General features: G+C 54.4%; 2 protein-coding genes across 2 annotated transcripts; one reads left to right on the top strand and one right to left on the bottom strand.

Moving 5' to 3' along the window:
* Positions 1–1470: 1470 nt before the first annotated feature.
* ATP1B2 (ATPase Na+/K+ transporting subunit beta 2) lies at positions 1471–7737 on the top strand. The gene is made up of 7 exons (XM_045986664.1): positions 1471–2184; positions 3958–4086; positions 4441–4545; positions 4639–4844; positions 5073–5129; positions 5896–5994; positions 6114–7737. Exons 1-7 carry the CDS (start codon positions 2073–2075, stop codon positions 6276–6278), a joined length of 873 nt encoding a protein of 290 aa, XP_045842620.1. The 5' UTR covers positions 1471–2072; the 3' UTR covers positions 6279–7737.
* A 4929-nt stretch (positions 7738–12666) lies between these two features.
* TP53 (tumor protein p53) lies at positions 12667–26833 on the bottom strand. Its single transcript, XM_045985156.1, has 11 exons — positions 26677–26833; positions 16697–16798; positions 16535–16556; positions 16209–16445; positions 15670–15856; positions 15471–15583; positions 15167–15276; positions 14764–14900; positions 14596–14669; positions 14153–14259; positions 12667–13607 (listed from the first exon to the last, which is right to left on the bottom strand). The coding sequence occupies exons 2-11, from the start codon at positions 16768–16770 to the stop codon at positions 13526–13528; spliced, it is 1143 nt and encodes a 380-aa protein (XP_045841112.1). The 5' UTR covers positions 16771–16798; positions 26677–26833; the 3' UTR covers positions 12667–13525.
* Positions 26834–27466: the final 633 nt, after the last annotated feature.

The following is a 27466-nucleotide window of genomic DNA, read 5'->3' as shown; positions in this document are numbered from 1 at the left end:
TTGGCTTGGAACGTAAAGTGTGGCCTCTCGGCTCTCGGCCACGGGGTGGTGCAGGTGTGTGTATAACGCGCTAACCTTATTGCCTCTGGGCACACGCACACTCCATTGTCCCACTGGACTCGTCTTGTGAATTACAACTCCAAAGATAAAATCAGGCAGAGTTACAGGATACTGACAGCAGAGCAAAAGTCTCTTCTGAGGGGCCCTTGGGTGGCTCAGAGGGTTAAAGCCTCTGCCTTCGGCTCGGGTCATGATCCCCGGGTCCTGGGATCAAGCCCCGCGTCGGGCTCTCTCCTTGGCAGGGAGCCTGCTTCCTCCTCTCTCTCTGCCTGCCTCTCTGCCTGCTTGTGATCTCTCTCTGTCGAAGAAATAAATAAAAATCTTTAAAAAAAAAAAAAAGGCTCTTCTGAGCATCAGCCCTGTTTGAGCAGATCCCAAGTCCATGAAGCTGGGGTCCGGGGAGAGCGTTCCAGGGGGAGGCTGACAGTCGGGAAAGGTGTTGTGGAGGGCTAGAACCAAGGATGGTGAGCGAGAGTTGAAAGCAGAAACAACTCTTCAAGGGAAAGTGACAAAATTTGAAGAGATAAAAAGTGACAGATAATGATTCTTAAGTTGAGGTCTCTCGAGGCTCCCGTACCCACTTCTAGTCTGTGGGTCTCTTGAACCCCGGGAGAACTGTGACTTTGCCTCCCCAGGGCTAGAGTTGCATAAGGTCTCTTGCAGGTACTTAATAAATGTTTGTCAACCCACATGGGTAAGTGGGGAAGGGGGCTTCAGACATGGGGGCGGGGGAAGACAGGACACCTGAGCAGATCTGGATCCAGGGCTGGGGTCCCAGGGCAGTGCTAGGGGTCAGGAATGTGGTGTCTGGAAGGACTTTGCCCAGAGAGTGGGTGGGGACCTGGGGAAGCTTCTGGGCTTGGAGAAGACCAGGGGCTGTGGAACTTGTGAAGGAGGTGGGAGGGGGGGCGGTAGCTGCTCCCCAAGGGGGATTTCCCTCCTGTGGGGACCTCTCTCCATCTCTGTGTGGCCTGTTCTAACACCCTGGCTGGTGCCTACTGTTGGTCCTGGTCTCTGGCTCTTTCTCTATTCCTCTCACATTTGGCCCTGTCGGTCTCCGGATCTCAGTCTCCAACGGCCTGCCTGGGGCCCCTTCTCAGCACAGATCGGCTTCCCTCTTCCGCCCCACGCCTCTCCGGGGTTGTCGTTCCTTCCACTCCGCCGCGACACGCCCTCCATCCCCTCCATCCACCTGATCCGGTCCAGTACCTGGGGTGGGGGCAGGGGAGAGACCTCCCGGTCCCGAAGAGGCGGCAGGGGGCGGACCCAATCCCTCTCTCCATATTTGCATATGTATGAGGTCGCCCGGGCCAGCGGCGAGGAGGCGGGGCTTCTGGGGGTGGGAAGGGGGCGGACACCCCCACAGCCGCCGAGTATAAAGACCGCGCGCCGCGACCGCCGGCCCCGCACTGCTGAGGAGCGGAGCCTCCGCCTGGGGGGCCCCCCGTCCCTGGCTGTCCCCCAATTGCGCGTCCCTGCCCCACCCCCCGTGGCCGCGCCACCACTGGTGTGGCGGTCTCCGCTAGGCGGAAGAGCCTTGAGCGGTCACCCGGCCCCTCTCCATAGCCTCTTTGCATCTCGGATTTCGGGGCAGCCCCCTCCCCCACCCTCCCTGGCCTCCTTGCACCCCTATTTTTTTCTGCGTTTCGCTTGGGTTTTGCAGCCGTCTGGTTTTGCATCCCTTTTCATTTTGATTCTAGAAGGTTTTTTTGGGGGGGGTGAAGCTGCACCGCACGCCTTCCCCTTTCTATCCTCCCCTGATCTGACAGTCCCCCTTTTCATCGCAGCTGGGGGCCCTAGGATCCGTGCATCCTACGCCGCGCTGTCAGCACCCCGCAGCGCGCGGCCGTGCGCCCCGGAATTAGCAGCAGCTGCCTATCTGAGGAGGGTCTCCCTCGCCCCCGCTGCCTTTGCTCCCCGCGCGTTCCGGAGCGTGGGGGAGCTTCTGCGCGCCGCACCCCAGCTTCTCCGCAGCCCCCCGCCCCGCGCGGGACTCGCCCCCCGCCGCCAAGATGGTCATCCAGAAGGAGAAGAAGAGCTGCGGGCAGGTGGTTGAGGAGTGGAAGGAGTTCGTGTGGAACCCGAGGACGCACCAGTTCATGGGCCGCACCGGCACCAGTTGGGGTACGCAGGGCGGGCCGCACGAGGGGCGGGGCGGGGGTCCTCCGGGCGACGCCCGGGGGGCACCGGGTCCCGCCGGTTTGGCCCCAGCTCCCTTCCCAGGTCCCCGGCGTCCGGCCCCCCTGCCGGGCTCCGGCCTGGGAGGGGGCCGAATCGCCGGTCTAATCTCCCCGGCCGGCCGCTGCGGAGGCGGAGAAAGTAGGTCACTGCCGCCTTCCCGCCCCCCGCGGAGCCCCCTCGCGCGGGGGGTCGCGGGCCGTGCGCGCGTGTCCGCGCCGTGGCGCTCGCGCTCCCTCCCGGGGCAGGTCCGCTCCGCACGGCCGCCCCCCCCTTCCGCAGAAGAGCGCCCCTTCCCTCCCTCTGGCTCTCACTAGCTAGCCAAGCCCGTCTATTTTTAGCTCGTGCCCATCCCCTGGACCCTGGGAACATTCATGAGGGGGCGGGTCTTGGAGAGGTGGGGAGTGTGGGGGGTGGGGGTTCTTCACAGCGGAAGTTGTCAGTATCCCACTGCTGAACATTTGGAGCTTTGCTGTGCGGCTTTGTGGGTGGGGGGCTGTTGAGGAGGGGTGGCCCTAGGAGGTTTTGGAGATTGGATATTCGGCTCAGATGTCGCAGGCGGAGGGAGGAGTGGATGCTAGTGGTGGTGAGAGGCGTACATCATTGGGCAGAGCGTGTCTGTGGGTCTGGGGTGCCTGGAGATCTTCCCAACCCATAGCAGGACTCTAGGTGTGTAGTCGGGGGATCTGGTGCTGGGCTTGCGGGCAGGGTTGTGGCATTCTTCCAAAAGGGATTGTGAGGCTGGGAAGTCTAAGGGAAGCCTTGAATCGGGGACCCTGGGTGACACAATTTGTAATTCATCCACACCCAGTGCATACTATTCCCATCAGTGCCGCCCCCCACCCCCCCTCCCCGTCCTGGGGCCCTGGAGACGGGTCCAGGGTAATCCTTGCCTTGGGGGTAACTGGAAGCCTGGCCCCTGGGATTGGAGGGGTCCCTGACTGCTTGGGGAAATCTGGAGAAACTTCATGGGGAACGAGTCTTCTGAGATGGAAGGATTGGGGGTCCTGAGTGGTAGCAACAGCAGACATCCTAGGCTGAGGAGGGACGGAGTTCCTTGTCACATCCACCAAGCACCTGCTCTGTGCCAGGAAGGCTCTGGGACGGTCCACCTTTCCTCTCCGCCTCTGGCTTGGGGGCTATGCGTAAATTGGGGCTGGTTGAAGGTTCTGCACAGCTGAGAGATGTCGTGGGTAGGCAGGAGCCATGTGCAGGGTCTCTGCCGTTTGAGGGTGAGGGTCTGCAGTCTGAAGGATGGGCTGAGAGTTTAGGCGTGAATGGTGGTCAGAGTCGGCTTAAAAAGTCCTTTTTCTGGATGGATGGCTTTAAGCATGAGGACCCATGTAGCAGTCACAGACGTGGTGCCTTTTCAGGGCCATGAATGGTCGAGAAGTTGGAAGTGTAATTGGATGCAGAATGACTGTGGCCTATACTTGGGGTTGTCCCAGCAACGAGAATTTAGGTCTCTTGTGGCCTCGGCAAGGTTGGGCTTCACTGCGCCCTAGGACTGGAGGGGGCTGGGAGCCATGGCTGGAAGCCAGATGCAACTGCCTGTTTCTAGCTTGTCTCATTTTGCTCCCAAGGGAAGGCTCTAAGATGTCCCCAAGACTCTGTGACCCGTCCCCGTGCTGAACCTCGGAGAGAGAGACCGGTGTGTGGGGGATAGGTGAGGTCATCCCGGGAGCCTTGAACCTGCTGACCCTGTTTCCTCCTCCCTAGCCTTTATCCTCCTTTTCTACCTCGTCTTCTATGGCTTCCTCACGGCGATGTTCACCCTCACCATGTGGGTCATGCTGCAGACGGTCTCTGACCATACCCCCAAGTACCAGGACCGACTGGCCACGCCAGGTGAGTGACTCACGCTTCCCGCCAGCCATTAACCGGTTCTGTGCCCCCCAAACCTCCAAAAAAGACCTTACGGCCCCCGGGAAGAACTCACAGTTCGCAGAGGCTTGGTTCTGGTGAGCCGAGCCCTCAGGGGAGTGCTTGAAGTCTGCCTTTCTTCCCGTTGCCTGCAGCCGAGAGTTTTGTGACCTGGAAAGGTGCCCTATGTTCCCGGGAGATCTTCCTCCCATGCAGCCGATCTCTCGTCTTCACCCCACCATCCCTCCCCCTGCTGCTCCCTGGGTCCACCTTCTTCCCTCTGTGTGTGGTCCCTCCTCGTAAATACGTCCTCTCCACTCCTGCCCTGGTGGGCTATAGGCTTGATGATTCGTCCCAAGACCGAGAATCTTGATGTCATTGTCAACGTCAGTGACTCCGAGAGCTGGGACCAGCACGTTCAGAAGCTCAACAAGTTCTTGGAACGTGAGTGTGGCGGTGTGGGAGCTCGGACAGGGCATTGGAGGGCCCAGGAGGCAGAACAGCAGGCCCATGACCCTCTCTCTTCCACCGCCTTAGCTTACAACGATTCCATCCAAGCCCAGAAGAACGATGTCTGCCGCCCGGGGCGCTACTATGAACAGCCGGATAATGGGGTTCTCAACTACCCGAAGCGTGCCTGTCAGTTCAACCGAACCCAGCTGGGGGATTGCTCCGGCATTGGGGACCCGACCCACTACGGTTACAGCACTGGGCAGCCCTGTGTCTTCATCAAGATGAACCGGGTACGTGTGACCTTGATTACTGCGGAGAAGGCAGAAGGACAGGGCTGGGACCACCCTCCGCTGGCAGATGCTTCCTTTCGCTGGGGCTCCTGGGCATTAGAGAGATTTGGGGATGATGTTTGAGTGGCCGGGAGAGCAAAAGAGGTAGGCCGTGGGAGGCTGAGACGTGGGGAGGGAAGGCTGGATACGTGTGTCTCGGCCAAGCTCATCCCTCTCTCCTCTCTCCAGGTCATCAACTTCTACGCAGGAGCCAATCAGAGCATGAATGTCACCTGTGTGGGGAAGGTGAGTTTTTCTGGCCCTGCCCACCTGTGTGCCCTTCGTGGTTTCCACGTAATTCATGGATCTCTCCCTATCTTCTTTGCTGTCAGAGGCCCCGTCACTATAGGGACAAGGGGGTAAGAGTGAGTCCCCATGTGGCTCAAACTCCCCAGGGGCTACCCCCACCCCCCCCCACCGCTTCTCTTTAGGATGCAGGAGCCTCCCCCATCTGACTCCACCCAAGCCTCCGCCCCTGGCTTCTATCCCTAACCTCCACCTTCTCATCTAGTCCCTGATGACCATGACTTCCGCTCTCCCTCCTGGAGCTCACCTGTTCCTTCCTCAGTACTTTCTCAGCGTCTGGTAGTTAGCCACACCTACCTCGACTCAGTGACCTCGGACCCCACCTCCGTCGTCTCTAGAAGCTTTCTGTCCCTTTTCACTCCCACCACGGCCCCCTCCCCTGCCTACCGAGCCCTTACTCATGTGTCTGTTCTCTCTTGGCTCTGCTCCAGAAACCGATTCCTGAGACTGGGGTAAGAACGTGGTGTGGGAGCGCCGTGGGGGGCGTCCGGATCATTAGTGCCCTTCAGGACTTCCCAGTCTGATGGAGGAGGCACACACACGCAGACACACACACACACACACACACACACACACACATGGGCTCACAGCCCAAGGGAGACTGATCGGAGACAGAAATTATTTGGGCTGAATGAAGAGCAGTCTGGAGAGCTCTTGGGTTCCCGGCGCCCCTAACATGTTCCCCCCCACTCCTGTGCCCCCACAGCGTGATGAAGATGCTGAGAATCTTGGCAATTTTGTCATGTTTCCTGCCAATGGCAACATCGACCTCATGTATTTCCCCTACTATGGCAAAAAGTTCCACGTAAGTCATGATGGGAGGCCCGGACTCGTGGCACCCCTAGGGGAGCAGGGGTGGGTGGTTCTTGGGGAAGAGGCTGAGTCGCGGCGATCCTGGACCTTCGCTCTCCTCCTCTGGCCCAGGTGAACTACACGCAGCCCCTGGTGGCCGTCAAGTTCCTGAACGTGACCCCCAATGTGGAGGTGAACGTGGAATGCCGGGTGAATGCCGCCAACATCGCCACGGATGACGAGCGGGACAAGTTCGCCGGCCGCGTGGCCTTCAAGCTCCGTGTCAACAAAACCTGAGGCCCCTTCCTCCTGCCCCCACCTCTTTCCTATGGATGCTTCTGGAATGTCCCTGACCCTGCCTGATCCCTCCCTCACCCGCCCCAAAGGTATTTTTTATAACAGAGCTATGACTTGTCTGAGTCCCACCCCCCTTTTCTTTACTCGTGAACCCTGCCTGGTGATGGCCATTTGATTCCTGGCCTCCTGTCCCCGCCCTTCCTCTCCCGACTCCAGCTCGGTCAGAGGCAGGGAGATGGGATCCCAGGACGGCCCCAGAGGACTCAGGAGCTGTTCTGGTTCTGTTTTAGCTGTGAGTGGGGTGTCTCCACCCCTCCTGTCCCCAGAGAACTAGAGAAGATGCCTTCCTGCCCACCTTCATACCCGCCCACTTTCACACCTGCCTTCACACTCATCCTCCTCTCTCACACACACAGACGCACACACACTCGCATCTCAGTTCAGCCCCAGCTTGCAGACACTCCATTCCCCCTCTCTCTGTGTCTCCCGCGCCTCCTGCCTCATCCACACAGTCCCTGCCTTGGTGGCTTTTGACGTATCCTGCTCCCCCTGTGGCCTGTCCCCACATCCTCTCCAACCCCCTTCCCTCCTCTGAAAGACAACTGTTTGTCATCCAGGACGAGGTGGCTCCGTGGCCTTTTCTGTGTTTTCTGGCACGTTTGTCTTCCCACCCTCTGGTGACGGCGTGCGCTGGGAACCAGGGTCTGGTCGAGGAGTCCCTATTGGTTCTTGAAAATTCTCTTCCTGTCACCCAAATAGGCACGCCCCAGAGGGATGGGGTTGACCTAGGCTGAACGTCCACTTTGTTTTGGCTGATGGCTCACTTCTCCCTGTTTGTTTTCCCAGAATATCCTTCAAGTTCCACTTCCCTGGAGCCCTGGGGGAGGGGCAGCCGTTTTGGCCGGGTCCCCAGTGGCCACCTTGGAAACGCCAGCTGGCTATGGGACCGTTTCACCTCCTTCCCCTCTGGGCCCGAGCTGCCCCCACCAGCCTCTCTCCAGTCTCTCTTAGCACGTTAGCAGCTCGTCCCTAACTCCCTCCCTCTCCTCCGCCTGTCAGCCCGAACGTTGCAAACAGCCGCTCAGTCTAGGCTCTGAATGTCTCGGTCCCCACCTCCTCCAGACCCCTTGGCGTTTTGAAACGACCCATAGTGCCCATAGAACGTTCCACGAGGGGCCTTTGGTGTTGTCCAGCAAAAACGCCCTTCGTCTCCGCCCTCTCTAACTGTCGGTCTCTTTTCTGACACGGCCGCTCCTACACCCCACCCCCGGACGGACCCTTGCCCGCTTCCCCTCTCGCTGGATGGGAGTCTCTTCTTGGTTCCCCGTGTCCTCCTGCATTGCCCTTGCCCCCACGGTCTCTGCGCAGTTATACAATGCCTGTGTCAGATCTACTGTAAAAAGAGGATAAAGTACAATAAAAAGAGCAATTCTGTATATAAATATATATCCTACACGGAGCCCTGTGTGCAGGCTTGTTCCTTGCTGAGCCTTCGGAAGCGCTCTGGGAAAGGGAGAGGGGGTGCTGGGTGGGGGTCACTTGGGGCTTGCCCAGGCCTCCTTCCCAGCTCTGGCCTCACCGTCTGGTGTCCAAGTCACCAGATCACCCCTTCACCTGCACCGTCTTTGAGATCGCTCCACACAAGTGGGGGCAGGAAGCCCACACCCCTCTGTACAGCGACGATACTTAGGATGCGCCTGCTGTATGCGTTCTGGGCACCGTGAGGACACACTGATGAAAGAGGCAGAGTTCCCGCTCCCAAGGAGCTCCCCAGTTTAACGTGAGAGGTGAGGAGCCCACCAGACACTTTCCCACCAGGTAGACCTCCACAAACGTGCTTCCGGGAAGGGGACAAAACCAGCCACGACAAAATCCAGGGCGGTCAACCGCCTTCTATCAAGGGGCCTCCAATGGCAGGTTTCTTAGAGGCTTAAAGGATGGGGTGTTTGGGGGAAGAGAACATAGCATCGGCAAACGCCCAGGGACATGAGAGAAGCTGACCCGAAGAAACAGATCTCAGAACCGTATGAATCATTATGATCCTAATTTTGCATAAGCATGTATCCACAGAACTGTGGAGAAAAGGATGGGCGGGTCCGTATAACAGTGTTTATTGTGACCTACGGGGATGGGTCTGGAGCCAATTTTTACTTTTCTTGGGGTTTATTTTTGTTGGTCTAAGAGTTAATATTTGCCATGAAAACTACCTTTATTACACAGACACATACACGCAATTTTATCACGAATGCGTCCTACGCACCAGGATCGCTGGGGTCTGGCGCTGGTTTTGCCCGTTTGTGCAAAATTGCATCATGTTAGGTATGTTTGTGCATTCCGCTTTCTTCACTCAGTCAATTTCTTGTGCCACTATTTCACCTGGTAGAGCTCCAATTAATATATATATTTTAGACGGCTGTGTAATATTTTGTCTGTTGGGTTGTTCTTCCCTTGTTCATCTGTTCAAGCTCCTTGATAGCTGTAGATACAAAGTGTTTTCTGCATTGCAAAAATTCCCTCCAAGCCATTAATCTGGCTCTCTGTTAAGAAGCGTTAGGTCTTCAGATGGTCCAACATGCTTGGCTCTTTTGTGGTTTCTGCATTTCCAGTCACTAGGATCTACTCATATTTTCTAGACTTTTTTTTTTTTTTTTTGGTGGGAGCAGGATTTTCAATTCATTTAGACTTCTACATTCACTTTAATCCTTCTTGTGTGTGTGTGTGAGTGTGTGTGTGTGTGTGTGAACTGGGAGTCCAATCTTCTTTTTTTAGTTTTGTCAGTTTCACTTTATTTTTCAAAAATCGAGGGTGCCTGGCTGGCTCAGTCGGTAGAGCACGGGGCTCCTGATCTCAGGGTGGCCAGCTTGAGCCCCAGCTTGGGCGTAGTTTACTCAACAAAAGAATTAGTTTTTAAGGGCTCCTGGGTGGCTCAGTGGGTTAAGCTTCTGCCTTTGGCTCAGGTCATGATCTCGGAGTCCTGGGATCGAGCCCCGCATCTGACTCTCTGCTCAGTGGGGAGCCTGCGCCCCCCCCGCCACCGCCTACTTGGGATCTCTCTCTCTGTGTCAAATAAATAAATAAAATCTTTTAAAAAACGTTTAAAAAAATCTGTAATTGAGTCCCATTGAGTTGAAATGCCCCCTTCGGCCGGATAAGAGAAGTTCCTGTGTACCGAGATTTGCTTTCGGTTTTGTTACTTGTCTATGATTGCACACAAGCCATGTTGGTTTGATTTCAACAGTTTTAGTGTTTTCTGAAATCTAGCAAGGAGACTGGGTTTTCCTCCATTGCTTTTTAAATTTTTTTTAAATTAAATTAAAAAAAATTTTTTTTTTAGTAATCTCTACCCCCAACATGGGTTTCAAATTCATGACCCTGAGATCAAGAGTCTATTCCCTTCCAACAGTCAGCCAGGTGTTCCCGCCCCCTTTAAAAAAGTTATTTATCTCTTTAATTTCTAAGAATCTAATCTCTACACCCAACATGGGGCTCAAACTCATGACCCTGAGATCAAGAGTCACAGGCGCCAATGACTGAGCCAGCCAGATGCCCCACTCAGCGGTAATTTTTGAGAAGATAAAAATATACATGTGTATAAAGATTTTATTTATTTACTTGACAGAGTCAGAGCAAGAGAGGAGACACAAGCAGGGGGAGTGGGAGAGGGAGAAGCAGGCTCCCCGCCGAGCAGGGAGCCCTACATGGGGTTCGATCCCATGACCCTGGGATCATGACCTGAGCTGAAGGCAGAGGCTTAACCCACTGAGCCACCCAGTGGCCCTGTCCATCTACTGTTAATCCCAACAATTCTCTACCCTGGTCTCTTGAGTTTTTGGGTACATAACCATACAACCAAAATGAGAAAGAGATTTCACCAATACTGATTTTTTTTTGATCCTCTTGAACATGTTGTAACATTGTCAGTAGGCATGCCTGCATTGTTCTTTATTTTAACTGAAATTATCTTAGTGTTTAACCATTATAATAATACCTCCTGGTATCCCACTACCTTTTTTTTTTTTTTAAATTTGAGAGAAAGAGTGAGAGAGAGAAGGTCAGAGGGAGAGGCAGACTCCCCATGGAGCTGGGAGCCTGATGTGGGACTCGATCCCGGGACTCTGGGATCATGACCCGAGCCGAAGGCAGTCGCTTAGCCAACTGAGCCACCCAGGCAGCCCCCAACTACTATTTTTAATTAAGATTTTTTTAAAGGAGTGGATGCTGAAATTTAATCAAATTCCTTTCAGCATCTGTTGATATGATCGTATTTTTCTTCCTTAATTTGTTAATGTAATGAATTATGTTGATAGATTCTCTACTAAACAAACTTTGTAGTCCAGGAATAAACCTTTACAGTGTTAACTTCTTCTGATTCTTTGGTGCATTCTGATACCATTTTGAGAGTTTGGCATCTACGTAAGTTAATTTAGCTTCTGGGTTTTTACAGTCTTTATCAGGTTTTTCTATTAACGGAACCACAGAAACTTTTCATAAATTGGAGATTTCATTCTTTTCCTGTGGCACAGAATCGTTTAAGTAGCATTGGACCAATGGATGGTCTTTGCTGTGTCTTCCTCAATAAGCTCTGGACTATTTTTTTAAATTATTTTTAATTTTTATTAAAAATTTTTTCAAAATATTTTGAGAGGGAGCACAAGCAGGGGGAGCAGCAGGCAGAGGGAGAAGCAGGCTCCCCACTAAGTAGGGAGCCCGATGCAGGGCTTGACCCCATGACCCTGGGATCATGACCCAAGCCGAAGGCAGAGGCTTAACCAACTGAGCCACCCAGGAGGCCCTATTTTTAATTTTTTTTTTTTAAAGTTAACCTCTATGTCCAACATGGTGCTTAAAGTTGTCACTGTGAGATCAAGAGTTGCGTGCTCCACCAACTAAGCCCCCCAGGCGCCTTTCTTTTCTTTTTTAAATTAATGGTTTTTATTCCCCCTAAGCTCCTGCTTTTGGATTTACCCTTTCAACCAAGTTTGCTTTCTCTTCCAACAATTTGTATCTTTTTTAGGATGCAGCTAGGTTCCTTTTCTTTCTTTCTTTCTTTCTCTTTTTCAGAATAATAAAAGCATTTGTGGCTACGCATTTTCCTCAGAGTACATCTTTTGCTCCGTCTCATAGCTCTGGGAACCCTGTGTTCCTGCAATCAGGGAGGTAAGTTGGTTAGCATTCTGGATCGCAGTGGTACTGGGTTTAGGCTTTGAGCTTGAGGGCAGAGGCTGCGTCTGCCACAGGCAGGGACATGGGAGTCAGGGGTGCTGGACGCTGGTCAGAAGGGAGCTCCAAGGTGACCCATCTAGCAGAGTGAGGAGACGGAATGAGTTTCGAGAGCTCTGGTTTGCCAAGGCAGGAGCACCGTCTCTCAAGGAGATGGTTCCAGGTCTCCTGGGGAGTGTTTGGCATTCCCCGGTGAGAAAGAGAAAGAAGGCAGTTTTGAGGCCAGGGAGGCTGGATCCTTGCGGCAAGCCATGATGCTCCCACAGGCACTCGAAGCCTGGTTGATAAGGCTGGGAAGATAGTGGCCTCAGAAGCCTTTCCGGACCTTAGCGCCACCCCCCACCACACACCTTTAGGGAGGAGGTGGGCCAAGCCATGTTCCCACTGTCTGGCCATCCCTCCAGGCTCTGGCTTGGCCAGCAGCGGGTGACGGGGAGAGCTCGTCCCCAGCCCCCCTCCCTGGGAGCCAGCAGCACCGAGGAATAGGACAGGCGGGGGTGCTGGGCTCCCCAACCTCAGCTCTCCTCCCTACTCCAAGAAGCCCTTTGAAAGGTTTTCTTGGCAGAGTTTAAAGCTTCAATTCATTGAATTGCCTGGCGTCAGGCCCAGTTTGAGGGGATGCCGGGAAGGCCCCGGCCCCACACCCCAGCCCTCACCTTAGCCGCCCCCACTTTCCTGGGACCCCGGCTGGCAGGCCGCCCCTGCTCCCTCTCTTCATGCGACGGCGCCCGCCGCTTTTCCCCTCGGGGACCCAGGTGTCCTGCTCCTCTCCTGCGGAGCAGATGGCGACCCCAGAGGCTCAGTCTTGCTAAATCAGACATTTAAATCCCATAATCCTTGGTGAGAGGTTGACGGAGGGGGGCAGCGGCCCAATCCTAGAAGCAGGGGCAGGAGAGAACCTCGTGCCAGGCCTGGCGGGAGGGGAGGAGGGACAGTTGGTTCCCGAGTTATGAATGGAGTCCCCCCCACCCCTTGTTGTCATGCAGCCCGCAGACTGACCCAGTCTCCGGCTTTTGTTCTCCTCCGGGAGCCCCGGCCTTGGGTGCCCCCCAGCCCACGCTCCCGGGACACTCAGGTGGCTGTCTCCCAGCGTCCCCTCCTTCCTCACCCCTGCCATGCGGCAGGCCCCACGCAGCCAGCCCAGGTGCCCGCCCTGCGGACGCACAAGTGGTAATAAGTTTTATTGTAAAATGAGACATCGGTACAAAAAGGGGATATAAAAGGGGAAGAGGAGGAGGGGGTACGGGTGGTGAGTGCAGAGTGCAGAAGAAATTCACCCCGAACCATGGCGGGGAGGCAAAAGCCCTCGGCAGATACAGGCCCGACACCGGGGATGGAATCAGTCCTCCGGGCTGCGAGATGGGATGAGATGCTGGGGTGCCGGGGCTCCCCAGGAGGCTAGACAGGATTTGGCCGGGCCAGCAAGGAGGGGACCCCTCGCCAGCTGCCCCCGTCACAGAAGCTGTCACCCCACCCACCAGCAGGGACAGGGAACCGACGACACCCACGAAGGCACCAAGGCACAGGCACCATGGGAGAAAAGGGCTGTTTGGGGGGGTCAGACATACATCATCTCATTCACCCTCACAACGAACTTCGTGAGGTAGGTACGGTTATCAGAATTTTATAAAAATGGGCTGTGAAATTAGGAAATTTCAACCACTGGCTAAAACGGTAGAGAACTGGGCTCAGAGCCCAGTCTGTGATGGCTTCAAAAACGCACCTGACTTTCAGGAACACTTTCCTACCTTTCCCATGGTTCCTCACAGTAAAAATCTTTAAAAAACAAGCTGGATCGTTCTACGTCCCCCCCCAAACAACTGACCTTGGAGGCCACCTCCTTTAGGAGCGCGTTAGGGCAAGGCGGATGGAAGAAGCCAGGACTTCTGTGGGGTACACCTGTACCAAAGCAGTCAACACACCAAGCAGGTGTTCCCAAGTCCCCAAGATGCCAGGGAAGGAGGGCGGGGGGTGGGGGGGGGAAGGGTCAGCGGGGGCGGGGCGGGGGCCGCAGGAAGCCGGGGACATCAGTCTGAGTCGGGCCCCTCTCTCTTGAGCATCGGCTTTTTATGGCGGGAGGTAGACTGCCCCTTCTTAGCCTTCAGGTGGCTGTTGGGAGACAAGGCGGGGACAGGCGACATCAGCGAGTGGGAGGCTGGGGCTCCTTGTCCTAGGTGTTGGCTAAGGGGAAGTTCAGTGAAAACGGCGGCAGCCAGCTGCACTTCCCTGTTTTCTCTCCATCTTCCCCCATCCCCTCCGACAAGCAAGGAAACGGAGCCCAAGTAGGGCAGTTGCAAGGCCACACGGACCTGCTCGTACTTGGCCGGGCTAGGGGGGGTCTGTCCCGACCCCGCTGTGTCCAATACTGCCGCATGGTCATCAGGCCCCTAGCTGAGACCCCAGCTCTGAGCTAGAGGTTGCTGGAAATGACAAAGAGGTACCCCACTGTTCACCCCTTGAGGGGTCTGGGGACCTCCCAAGGCTGGAACGGGGTTGCGGGATCCACCTGTGGGAGACTGGAAGCAAGACCATGGGCCCCACCCTGAGGGCGTCAGCTCCCTTTGACCTTGAAGGTAGGATGAGAATGGACTCCTGTGGCTTTCCAAGGTGCGAAGGCAGGGGACAGGGGCTTGGAGAGTACCGTGGTCACTCACCTGGAGTGAGCCCTGCTTCCCTCTGGCTCCTTTCCGTTCAGGGCATCCTTCAGCTCCAAGGCCTCATTCAACTGCCTGAACATGTTGTAGCGTTCAAGGCCACGGATCTGTGCCGGGGAGGAGGGGGAGAAAAAAGCGTGAAGGCAAAGCCCAAACACCGGTGGCCTGAGGTAAGCTGTAATCCGCAGCGAGGGAAGGCTGTCCCTTGAAGGCAGGGGGCCTAATTGCAGGCAGAGCCATTCAGAAAAAAGCCAGCATTCTGGGCACGGGGTTTGAAACCCATCTTCAAGCCGGCAGTATTCACTTCCAGGATCAGGGACAGGAGCAGAGGGAAGGATGGACAGAAGGACCAGGGCCCAGCCTCCCATCTGCCCCATTCAGTTTTTCTTCCCTCCTCCGGTCCCGCTGAGTGGGAGCCTGCCCGTCCCCCCGAGACTGGGTACCTGAAGGGTGAAGTACTCCCCATCCAGCCGCTTCTTCTTTTGTGGGGGAGACGAGCTGGTGCTGGGAGGCAGTGCTGGGAAGGAGGGGAGGGAAGACAAGAGAAGGTGCATTGGGAGCCGAACTGCACCCTCCTGTGCTCCCCGCCTCCTCTAGTCCTGCCTGCTCACCTCGCTTGGTGCTCCCGGGGGGCGGCTCGGGGCAAGGCTCCCCCTTCTTGCGGAAATTTTCCTCCTCTGTGCGCCGGTCTCTCCCGGGACAGGCACAGACGCGTACCTCGAAGCTGCTCCGTCCCAGCACGTTACCGCTACCCCAGGCAAGAAGACAGAAGCAGGCGGCAGTGAGGGAGGGGAGCCCTCTCATCGAGCCCCCCAAAATCCCAACCGCCCTCATCCTCTGTGGAGCCTGAGCCAGAGGAATATGAAGAAGCCACAGGGCCAGAGAGGTTCCGGAGCCACAGAAAGGAAATTGGGGGAGGCGGAGGGCGCGAGGGGGGCAGCCGGGAAGAGTCCACGTGTGGGCACGGGAATGAGCGGGAAGGACAGGGGTCAGTAAGGCAGGAAGGGGCCTTACCTGGAATCTTCCAGAGTGATGATGGTGAGGATGGGCCGGCGGTTCATGCCCCCCATGCAGGAACTGTTACACATGTAGTTGTAGTGGACGGTGGTGAAGTCGGAGCCCACCTGAGACAGCAGACAGGCCCGCAGTCACTGCAGGCCTCAGTTTCCCCCACCGCGGAATGGGAAGGACCCATCTGGCTCTGCAGCCCTCAAGGGGCCGTGGGGAGGTTGAGTAAGGAGGAGAAAGCCCCCCTATGTCCCACCCGACGAACCCCTCCAGCCCTGCCCTCCCAGAGAGCTCAGACACCAAAGCGGACCTCGGGCGGCTCGTAGGGCACCACCACACTCTGCCGGAAGGTGTTCCTGTCATCCAGGTACTTGGCCCGCAGGTTTCCCTCCACCCGGATGAGATGCTGAGGCGGGGCCAGACCTGCAGGCAGAGCCATCGGGGAGGAGTCAGGGGTCTGAGGCCTCGGGACACCGGCCCTGCGGGGTCTGTGCCCCCGCCCCGCTCACCATCACTACTGTCCGAGCAGCGCTCGTGGTGGGGGCAGCGCCGCACCACCTCCGTCACGAACTCCGACTTCTTGTAAATGGCCATGGCCCGGACGCAGGTGTCGGCTGGGGGCGGCGAGCTGACCCACAGCTGCACCGGGCAGGTCTTTGCCAGCTGGCAGAACAGCTTGTTGAGGGAGGGGGAGTACTGCAAGGAAAGGAGAAGGGTCAGGGGACGGACCAACTGCCCAAGCACCCCCGGAGGCCGCGAGCGGAGTGCGGAGTGCGGAGGACGGCTAGACACCGCCGGGCGGGAGGGTCTGCATCCTAGAAGCTTACTTTAAAGAACCAAGGGCTGAATGAACAAAGGAAACCGAGCGAGAGATCCAGGGCCCCATAGGATGGGAAGGGCGAAAGCCCAAGGTCCTGGACTAAACAGATCAGACTGACAGCAAGTGCAGACTGGAGAGGCACCCCAAAGTCCTGAACAGAAAAAGCCAGGGGGCGTGTGGCCAGGCACCCAACGTTCACATGGAAACCGGCCCCTGAGGGCCACTGACCGTGCAAGTAACAGACTTGGCTGTCCCGGAATGCAGGAACCCCAGACGGAACCCATAGGCGCCAGGGTAGGTCTTCGGGGAAGGGACAAAGGATGACAGGGGCCAGGACGGGGCGGGTCCGGGGGCCGCGGGCGCAGGAGTCGCCGGCATCCTGGGAGCGTCATCGGACCCTTCTCCCAGCCAGTTCACGCCTTCTGACAGCAGGATTTCATCCACTGCGGGGGGCAGCTCGGAAGACTGCAGGTGTGGAGACAGGAGTTGGAGGGCCAGGTCCCCAGCCCCCGGCCCCACAGCCCCCCACCGCCCGCCCCACATCCCGTCCTTACCAGAACATTGTTTTCAGGAAGCCTGGAAGACAAGAGCAGGAAGTCAGCGCTGGCTTTTGCCCCCCCGCCACGGGCTTCTATCAGGGGGCTGGGGACCGGGGTGGGTGGGCAGGACGGGCGGGATGGGGCAGTGGTGGGGAGCCTGCCCCGCCTTCCACTTACAGGTTCCACAATTCGGAAAATGTCTCCTGGCTTAGAGGGGGGTCGATGGTGAGCTCGGACTGTGGGTCCTGCATCGTAGCTCCTGGGAATGGAGTGTGGCCACTGGGGAGAGCAAAGTGGGGGTTCCAGTTGAGACACACCCAACCCCGGGACCCCCAACCCTGAGGCAGGGCGGACACCTCCACCAACACCATACCGGGTCCAAGATGCCATGGCCCCGGCCTCAGCCTCCCCAGGAGCCGGGGGGGGGGGGGGTTGCGCCTGCCCAGCCCCTCGATGGCGCAGCCCAGCCCCTCTGTCCTCAAGGCACAAAGATAACCAGAGAGGGAATTCCAGGATTCCCAACATGGGGTCCACAGCCTTCCTGAAAGGGTACCCTACTTTTTTTTTTTTTTTAAGATTTTATTTATTTATTGGACAGACAGAGATCACAAGTAGGCAGAGAGGCAGGCAGAGAGAGAGGAAGGGAAGCAGGATCCCCGCCAAGCAGAGAGCCCCATGCGGGGCTCGATCGCAGGACCCTGAGATCATGACCTGAGCCGAAGGCAGAGGCTTAACCCACTGGGTCACCCAGGCGCCCCAGGGTACCCTACTTTTGCCCTCCGTCTTGGTAATAAGGATGAAGCATGTCAGCCCACATCCCCACCTGACCCCCTTTATCACGAAGCTTCCTGAAGGACCGCCATCTCCACTCCACCCCGGCTCAGGACTCCCCTGCCTGCCTCTCTGACCTCATCTTCTAGCACTCTCCAGCCACTGGCAGCCTTCTCTGGTACCAGACACAGCCGGGTTTACCCCGCGCTGGTGGTTCCCTCTACTGGGAACCCTGGGGTCGGCCACTGTCTCGGCGGAGGCACGTTCTGGGACCTCATCTTCACAGCTCCTCAGGGGTGTTTGCCCAGGTCACCCAAAGACTGCCGGGTCGGGCTCCCTGACTGCGGTGAGTTCCCAAAGACTGCCGGGTCGGGCTCCCTGACTGCGGTGAGTAGGTGAACGGCTGTGCCCAGGCCGTGAGCCGGGGTTGTCCACGGAGCAAGCAGTTCACAGGGGTGGTCCCAGCCCCAGCCCGGGCACTACCAGGCTATGCTTCCACCGCCTCCTGACATCTCCCCCAAGTTTGACATGAGTTTTGTGGAAAAAACACGCCCCCTGTGGATGTCCCTGTTCATGACCTCTGTGTCTTGTAGAGCGGGGACAAGCCCATCACCGCTACCCCCGCGGCTCCTCCCATGATCACCCTCCCCCACCCTCCCAACATTCACCTGCTCCTGGGCCTGATTTCTTATGTACTCAAGAGTTTGTGAAATCCATTCCTGTGTGTGAATTCATTTGTCCCGAGAACCACACTGGCCGCCCTAGGCAACCTCCCCCCAACAGGTGACCCCCACAGGTGAGGAAGCTGCGTCTCAGAGAGAGGGGAAGGGATCCGCCCACAGCACGCACACAGGTGAACGACTGAGCTTCTGTTAAAAATGACCATTCAGGAGCGCCTGGGTGGCTCAGTGGGTTAAAACCTCTGCCTTCGGCTCAGGTCATGATCCCGGGGTCCTGGGATCGAGCCCCACGTCGGGCTCTCTGCTCAGCGGGGAGCTTGCTTCCCTTCCTCTCTCTCTCCACCTGGTTCTCTGCCTACTTGTGATCTCTGTCTGTTAAATAAATAAACAAAATCTTAAAAAAAAAAAAAAAGTTCTCCAGTGAGGAGGTTGGCAAAGGGCTCCTTATCACAGCCGCCAACGCTAACTGGCGGGAGCGAGGGATGGACAATGCCCATGCAGCGAGGAAGGCAAGAGGGGGCAGCAGGGGGAGTGATCCCAAACATTTGCTTGGTGGGGAAGGACCAGGACCTCGCCCCCCCATCAATGATCAAAAGAACTTTGAGATTTTTATGGAAGGGAGCTACAGAAGTCAAAAGCCGTGGGTTTCACATTGTACTGTTACCTAACATTTGCGGGCCAACTTCCCCTACCCTAAGGGCTAGCCTTTCGGCTTTCTCACATACAGGCATGGAGTTCTGCTCATCTCTGTGTGCTCAGTGAAAAGTACCCAGGACCGGAGACAGGAGCAGTAGGCTAGGCCTGCATCCCAGGCTCACCACCTAATCGCTGTGTAATTTAGGGAGGTTACTTAACCTCTCTGGGCCTCAGTGTCCTCTGCTTTAAAATAGTACCCTACTTATTATGGGTGACGTGCAGAGCTGAGACGAGTGCCTGGTACATAATAAGAGCTCAACAAACGTGTGTGTTTACAGGACTGTCCCATTTTATTAGTTCTATACTGTAGACAGAATCACTAGAACACCTTTTCAGAGCAGGTTCCTTCCCAGGGGTGAGAATCAAGGGCCATTAAATTTTCCAAAGCTGAACCAGACTTTCCAAACGGTTGGGGAGGCAGGACCATCCCTGGTGGGAAGGCCACCAACTCCGCCAAGACTCTCCTCCGAGGCGCCCAGCCCACCACGGTCCCAACGACTGGGGATGCTGATCATCCCCCCAGGGGCCCACTGCTCCCAGTGGCTTATCCCATTAATCCTCTCAAGAAGCCAGTACCCTAGGTATCATCTTCAGCTGCAGAAACGCAGGTTGAAGGAATGAACTCGCTTACCCAGGTTCAGAAACCTCTCCCTGGGCAGGGCGAGGGATTTGAATCTGGGCTGTCCAATGCCACACCCAAGCTCTAAATAATTAGGCTTCTAAATACATCCAGAGTCTGGTGAAACAAACTTTCTTGGCTGAAAGCTATGACCGGAAAACAAAGCGCAAAAAACCAAGATGATTCTGCAAAGTAATAGGGCAGGGTCTGGCAACTTACTATTTCGCAAAACCATGTCTTGGCAGACCCCCACAGAAGACTGTCGCGTGGGGAAGCATCACGAGTCTTTCACAAATACGTTGATGCCAGTGCTCTTCTCCGGGAGATGATGAGAAAGTTACTGTGTATCGGTAGGGAAACACCTACTACATGAAATGCCCGGAAGACACATTGCAGTTTGAGGAGATGAATTTACCTGTGTATATGGAACTAGACATAGCTCAGACACAGGCTGATTAAAAAATAGTTTGCAGGGGGACAAAAAAAAAAAAAAAGCCAAATACAGTAATATAAGTATTTCATGTGAATTACAAATGCAGAATGACTGCATTTGACCCTTGAACAATGTGGCAGTTGGGGGCAGCGTCCCCCTCTGCTGTTGAAAATCCATGTGTATCCCTTGAATGCCCCAAAATGTAACTGCTGACAGCCTGCTGCTGAGCAGAAGCCTTACCGATAACATAAACAATCAAAGGGCGCCTTAGTGGCTCAGTGGGTTAAAGCCTCTGCCTTTGGCTCAGGTCATGATCCCAGAGTCCTAGGATCGAGCCCGGCATGGGGCTCCCCACTTGGTGGGGAGCCTGCCTCCCCCTGCCTCTCTGCCTACTTGTGATCTCTGTCTGTCAAATAAATAAGATCTTTAAAAAAGAAAAACAATCAATTAACACATATTTTGTATATTTATTATATACTAGATATATTTTAAAAATTTATTTATTTATTTATTTAAAAGATTTTATTTATTTGACAGACAGAAATCACAAGTAGGCAGAGAGGCAGGCACAGAGAGCCCGATGCGGGGCTCGATCCCAGGACCCTGGGATCATGACCTGAGCCAAAGGCAGAGGCTTTAACCCACTAAGCCACCCAGGCGCCCCTATATATATTTTTAAAAATATTTTATTTATTTAACAGGGAGAGAGGGAGAAGCAGACTACCTACTGAGCAGTCCAATGAGGGGCTCCATCCCAGGACCCAGAGATCATCACCTGAGCCCAAGGCAGATGCTTCACCAACTGAGCCACCCAGGGACTCCTTATATACGATATTCTTAAGGTAGCTAAAGACAGCGGTGCCTGGATGGCTGTCAGTGGAGCGTCTGCCTTTGGCTCTGGGATGGAGCCCCCTCTTCAGGCTCCCTGCTCAGGGCAGAGCCTGTTTCTTCCCCTGCTCCTCCTCCTTCTCATGTTCTCCCTCCCTCTCCCTTTCTTAAATAAAGAAATACATACATAAAATCTTAAAAGAAAAAAAAGTAAGCTATAGATAATACTATAGATAATCACAAAGAAAAAAGAAAGACATTCACGATACTGTATTGTATTTATCCGAAAAAAGCCATGTGTAAGTGGTCCCATGCAGTTCAAACCCATGCTGTTCAAGAGTCAACTGTATTTATTGCTTACTAACATATATATGTGAAAATATGAAAGGCAAGAATAAAAACAAACTTACAAAGCTATGACAGTGAAGCTCTCAGAGAGGGGGGGATACGTATGCTCATGGGACTCGGGGTACTGGTCAAAGGGTTCTAGCTTGATTAACGAAGAAAAATAAAAAGGATGGTATTCATACATTACTTGTAGATTAAAACAGGGACACGTATAAGAGAAAATGTTAAATGTTATAATTATTTGGTGAGACTATGAGTGTTTTGTTATTCTCATCAGTGTTTTTCTAAAAAAAACAAAAAAACACCTGAAAAAGAAAATTGCATAAGACCTATTATGGATAATTTCAAACACATAAAAAAGTTAGAAAACCATTTGACTACACTTATGGGTCTTTTCCTGGGCTCTCTTCTGTTCACGGCTGTTGTCCTACAGTAGCTTTATAGTAATCTTGAAGTCAGCGAGCTGAAGACCTCCAACTTTGTACTACATTTTCATTTTGGAATCAGCTTGTCAGTCTCTACAAACAGACCTGCTAGGATTTTGATTGGGCTCAAATGAAATGATTTTGGAGAGCCTGACATCTCACCAATATTGGGTGTTCCATCCATGATTATGGTAGTCTGTTATTTAAATCTTCCTTAAATCCACACAGCAATAGTTTGCAGTTTGAATATAGAATGCTTGTCTGTCTTTTGTTCAATTTACCCCCCGGGTACGCCATGTTTTTGGGTGCTTTGCAGGTGGTGTCGTTTTTATAATTCATTACCCGACTTCAGATTCAATGGTTGCTATTATATAAAAATATAATTCATGTATATTGCTTTTGAAATCTCTGACCTCGCTAAAATCACTATCACTCGTGGTAGTTTTTCTTTTCAAGCTTTTATTTTTAAAGCAGTCTCCACCTCCAACGTGGGGCTCAAACTTACAACCCCGAGATCAAGAGTTATACGCTCTGACAACCAAGCCAGCCAGATGCCCCTCATGACCGTTTTCAATGGAACTTCTATGAGCCTTTTTAATACCTTCGGTATAGTATTGAAGGGATGAGAATCAAATTCTTTCCTAGTTCCTGATCTTAGAAAACAAGCATTCAGTCTGTCACGATTATGTGCTGATGGTAACTTGATTGGGGGTGCCCTTGATCAGACAGAGAAAGTTTCCCTTTTCCTATTTTGCTGGGAGGTTGGCTTCTCTTTTCTTTTTTTTTTTTTAAATATTTTATTTATTTATTTGACAGAGAGAGAGGTCACAATAGGCAGAGAGGCAGGCAGAGAGAGAGGGAGAAACAGGCTCCCCACTGAGCAGAGAGCCCGATGCGGGACTCGATCCCAGGACCCTGAGATCATGACCTGAGCCGAAGGCAGAGGCTTTAACCCACTGAGCCACCCAGGCACCCCACCTCTTTTCTTTTTTAAAACACGAATAGGTGTTGGATAATGTCAACTGCTTTTTATGCATCTGTCGAAATGATCATAGGATTTTTATCCTTCAATCTTTTTTTTTTAAAGAGTTCATTTATTTACTTATTTGATAGAGAGTGAGAGAGAGAATGACAGGGGAGAAGGTCAGAGGGAGAAGCAGACTCCTCCTCATGGAGCTGGGAGCCCAATGCGGGACTCGATCCCGGGACTCCGGGACCATGACCTGAGTCGAAGGCCCAACCAACTGAACCACTCAGGCGCCCCTATCCTTCAATCTTTTTTTTTTTTTTTTAAAGATTTTATTTATTTATTTGACAGAGAGAGATCACAAGTAGGCAGAGAGGCAGGCATAGAGAGAGGAAGGCATAGAGAGAGGAAGGGAAGCAGGCTCCTTTCCGAGCAGAGAGCCCGATGCGGGACTCGATCCCAGGACCCTGAGACCATGACCCGAGCCGAAGGCAGCGGCTTAAACCACTGAGCCACCCAGGCGCCCCTATCCTTCAATCTCTTAATGTGGCAAATTACACTGGCTGATTTTTAAAACCTTAAAACCTTACTGCAGTCTAGAGTTTACCTAGAGATAAACTCTACTTGGTCAGGATGTATCTACCATTTTTATAGATTATCAGATTTGATTTGCTAAGATTTGTCAGATTTTTGCATATATATAAATACTAGCAAGAATGTTCTTTACTTTTTTTTTTTTTAAAGATTTTATTTATTTATTTGACAAAGATCACAAGTAGGCAGAGAGGCAGGCAGAGAGAGAGAGAGGAAGGGAAGCAGGCTCCCTGCTGAGCAGAGAGCCGGATGCGGGGCTCGATCCCAGGACCCTGAGATCATGACCTGAGCCAAAGGCAGCAGCTTAACCCACTGAGCCACCCAGGCGCCCTACTTTTTTTTTTTTTTTTTTAAAGATTTTATTTATTTGACGGAGAGAGATCACAAGTAGGCAGAGAGGCAGGCGGAGGGAGGGGGGAAGCAGGCTCCCGGCTGAGCAGAGAGCCGGATGCGGGGCTCGATCCCAGGATCCTGAGATCATGACCCGAGCCGAAGGCAGAGGCTTATCCCACTGAGCCACCCAGGTGCCCCAAGAATGTTCTTTACTTTTAACATCCTTGTCTGGTTTTGGTATCAGGATTCTCAGGATATCATTAAATTAGTTAACTAATCATGAAATTAGTAAGATTGGTATTGTTTCTTCCTCAAATGTTTGAAAAGAAGAACAAAGAAACAGAAAATAGGGGCACCTGGGTGGCTCAGTGGGTTAAAGCCTCTGCCTTCGGCTCAGGTCATGATCCCAGGGTCCTGGGATCGAGCCCCGCATCCGGCTTTCTGCTCAGCAGGAAGCCTGCCTCCTCCTCCTCCTCTCTCTCTCTCTCTCTGCCTACTTGTGATCTCTGTCTGTCAAATAAATAAATAAAATCTTAAAAAAAAAAAAGGATTTAGTGGGGGAAAGGAGGGTTGTTTCAATCAGTGGAACTAGAAGAATATGATACCCATATGGGAACCCCCCAAAAATAGAACCCCTACCTCACATCATGATAAAAATTATCTTAAAATTAATTAGTTAATTAATTATGGCTCACAGACCTAAGTATAAAACCTAAAACTGTAAAGGTTCTAGAAAAAAAGTATCTTAGAGTATCTTCATGATGTTAGGGTCAGCAAAGATTTTCTAAACAGGTCACAGAAAACGTTTGAAAGAAGATGAATCTTCTGTTGCTCCTTCTTAGACCCTGACAGGCAAGCAACAGGTCAGGAGAAAACGCAGATATTGACAAGAGACTTATCCAGAATATATAAAGAACTGCTCCGCAGTGGAACACAATTTATAAAAACAAATAAGGGCGCCTGGGTGGCTCAGTAGGTTAAGTCTCTGCCTTCAGCTAGGGTCATGGTCTCAGGGTCCTGGGATGGAGCCCTGCATCAGGCTCTCTGCTCAGCAGGAAGCCTGCTCTCCCCCCCCCACTTGTGATCTCTCTCTGTCAAATAAATAAATTAAATCCTAAAAAAAAAAAAAAAAAAAAAAAAAGAAAGCAAACAAATCAACCAAAAAAAAAAAATGGGGAAAAGATTTGAAGAGCCTTTTCCATGATGACATAGGAATGGCCAATAAGCACGTGGAAACTTCTCCCAGCTAAGAGGATTGCAGATTAAAACCACAATGGTGGGGCACCTGGGTGGCTCAGTGGGTTAAGCCTCTACCCTCAGGTCGGTCAGGGTCTCAGGGTCCTCGGATCGAGCCCCACATCAGGCTCTCTGCTCAGCGGGGAGCCTGCTTCCCCCCCCCATTTCTCTGCCTACGAGTGGTTTCTCTATCAAATAAATAAATAAAATCTTAAAAAAAACCAAAAACCCACAATGATGCGCCACCTTAGAAAGACTGACAAACCAAATGTGAGGAAGGACGGCTCTTGCTGGTGGGAATGGAACACGGGACAACCACTGCGAAATATGAGAATTTAAAACATCAAGTTTAGATCTCCACTCCTACCGAGCAATTCCACGCCCCATGCCCAAGCAGTTACCCCCAAAACAGACAAAAACAAACAAAAACAAAACGTGAAAACATAGGACTACGAAGAGAATTGTACAAGAATATTCACAGCAGCTTTATTCGACATAACCCCAAAGAGGAAACCACTCAAATGGTCACCGAAAGGAGAACGGATAAACGATCCACGCTTTAGTCCTGCGATGAAATGTGCTAATACAAAGGACCAAGAACACCGACACACGACGGACAGGTTCAGGGACACGGAGGGACATCGCAGGCCCGGTGCTGCCCGCCGGAAGCCTACGCCAAGAAGCACAAACGGCGTGGGTCCATTTACACGACGCTCTCCAACCGGCAAAACCCGTGACGGAACTCAAAGTAAAGCCGAGGGTCTGCGGCTGACTGGGGAGAAGCACGAGCACCTTCTCGGGGGCGATGAGAACGTTTATTTTGACAGGCTGGGAGTGAGTTGCCAAAACTCGTCTAATTGCAGTGGGTGTAAATGCGGCCTCGATTTCCGAACGAGCTGCACAGACACAGCGCAAGCACAGGCGGGCACCGAGCAGGTGCGCAGCAGGTGCGCAGGTGAGCGGGCTCAGGCTGGAAGCACCCCGCCGGGAAGGACGCACGCGCGGGAGGCCGGACCGCCGCCCCTCCGGCTCCCTTCGGCTCCCTTCGGCTTCGCTCGACACGGCGGGCCCCGCCCCCTCCAGGTCCGCCCCTTCCGCCCCCAAGACGTTCGCGCTGCGTCGGAAATCGGAATGGCTGAGCCCGCGAGCCGGATGCCAAAGAGACCGGGTCTCGGCCACAAACAAACGGCGCGTCGTCGCACTGTCATCAGTCAAGTGTCAAACGCACCCGCTCTCTAAAACCCCCGGGGCCTGCCGCCGGCGCGCTGTCTGAGAGCCCCGTCCCTCGCAGTGGTCGCGTCCGCGCGGCGGAGCCGGCGGGGCGGAGCGCACCATTCACAGAGGAGGAGGGACCGAGGTTTGCGTCCAAACAGACCCTCCCTCCCGCCCAGACTGACAGCGGAGTGGTCCGGCGAGGGGGCAAAAAAGTAGAGGAGGGGGTGAGCGGTTCCCGTCCGCGCGGAAGCGGAGCCCGGCTCCGTGACATCTTCTCTGCTTCCCCGCAGTCGGGGGACAGTGAGCCGCTCCGGAAAAAAGAAACCGGAAGCGCTGCGGCGCAGGCAGGAGTGTAGAGGTGCAGCCGCACAATAACGGGGCTCGCGGGCCTCCCGGGCCGGGCCGTGCCCCCGGCTGCGCGGGCAGGGCTCGCGTGGGGCACTTCCCACTCCCGCGACGGGCGGTCCGGCCGGGTTTTCTCCGTCCGGCGGAGCCGGGGCCGGCGGGGAAGCCCCCTCCGGGAAGGACAAAGGTCCGGAAGTTAGGGGACCTCCGCAGCTCGGGCTTCCTGCATCGGCCCCCGAATAACCACAGCGGAATGGAGCTCGGGGTTCCACCAGAAGGGGGGGGGGCTCGGCGGTCTGGGGCCACGGGTCCCCGGAATTCCGAGATCCGAAAATCTCAGATCCTGATGCTTTGTGCGTCTTGTTTCAGGGCTTCCCGCACCCAGCTCTGGGAGGGGTGGGGCGGCGAGGCACCCCTTAGGCCGCTGCAGGTCCCACTGTCCTGTCCAGCCGCGAGTCCGGCTGGTCCTAACACCCCCATCAACGCCACCCAGGCCTCCCCGCACTGCATTCCTAGCCTGTTGCCGCCAGCCAAACCTCCAGCCCCCCAAAGCACTACGTCCCCAGTGCCCCACCCCCAGCCCCCCATGACTCTCCCGAGCTGAAAACACACGGAGCCGAGAGCCGGTGACTCAGAGGGGACTCATCTGGCTCAGTCAGGAGCTTACCCGAACCTCGGGGGAGCGTGTCACCGTCCCGGGAAGCACGCTCCGAGGCCGGACGCCCGGTGACCCCGGAGCCCAGCGGCCACCTGCGCCCAGGATCGTGGCTCTGGACTTTTGAGAGGCTCAAAACTTTTAGCGCCAGTCGGAGCACATGGGAGGGGAAAATCCCAATCCCAGCAACCCCCGCGAGGCTCCTGGCACAAAGCTGGACAGTCGCCATGACAAGTAAGGGCACGCCGCTCGCCGGTGGGCGGAGGCGGTGGGAATGGAATCCGAGAGGAGGGCGGGGACACAGTCGGGCTTCGCGCAGGGCGGGTGCTGTCGCCGCTCGACGTTGCGGGTGGGGAATTTCGGCAGGCGGGAGCTGCGAGCGCAGAGTTGGTGGACACCATTTTAGAAGACTCCTGCCACCGTGTCACGTGCGAAGGTGGAAGGAAGAGGGTCCTCTGCACTTGTCATTTCTCTCCCGGCAGCTAAAACGTCACCTGTTAGGAAGGACTTCCTCAGTATCCGAATCCAGCGAATTCCTTCAGATGCTCTGCATCACCCCATCCTGCTGACTTTCCCTCATAGCCCCAACCGTTCTCCGCAAAGATTTCTCCTCGCCTTAAACTCACAGCAGCGTGAGCCTTAGGGGCAGAGACCTTGTCTCCCATCTTATCCATTGTTATCTCTCCCTGAACGAATGAATGGAAAGAGATCGAAGTCAGGAATTTGGTGGCATGAGAAGCAAAACAGGGTCAAAACCTGTAAAATCAGATACAGCGCTCGCGCCCTCTGCCGGTGAGGGGGG

This window comes from Meles meles, chromosome 18 (genome assembly GCF_922984935.1).
Source record: "Meles meles chromosome 18, mMelMel3.1 paternal haplotype, whole genome shotgun sequence".
In the NCBI taxonomy this organism is placed as follows: Eukaryota; Metazoa; Chordata; class Mammalia; order Carnivora; family Mustelidae; genus Meles; species Meles meles.
This window is presented reverse-complemented; position numbering and strand designations above follow the sequence as displayed.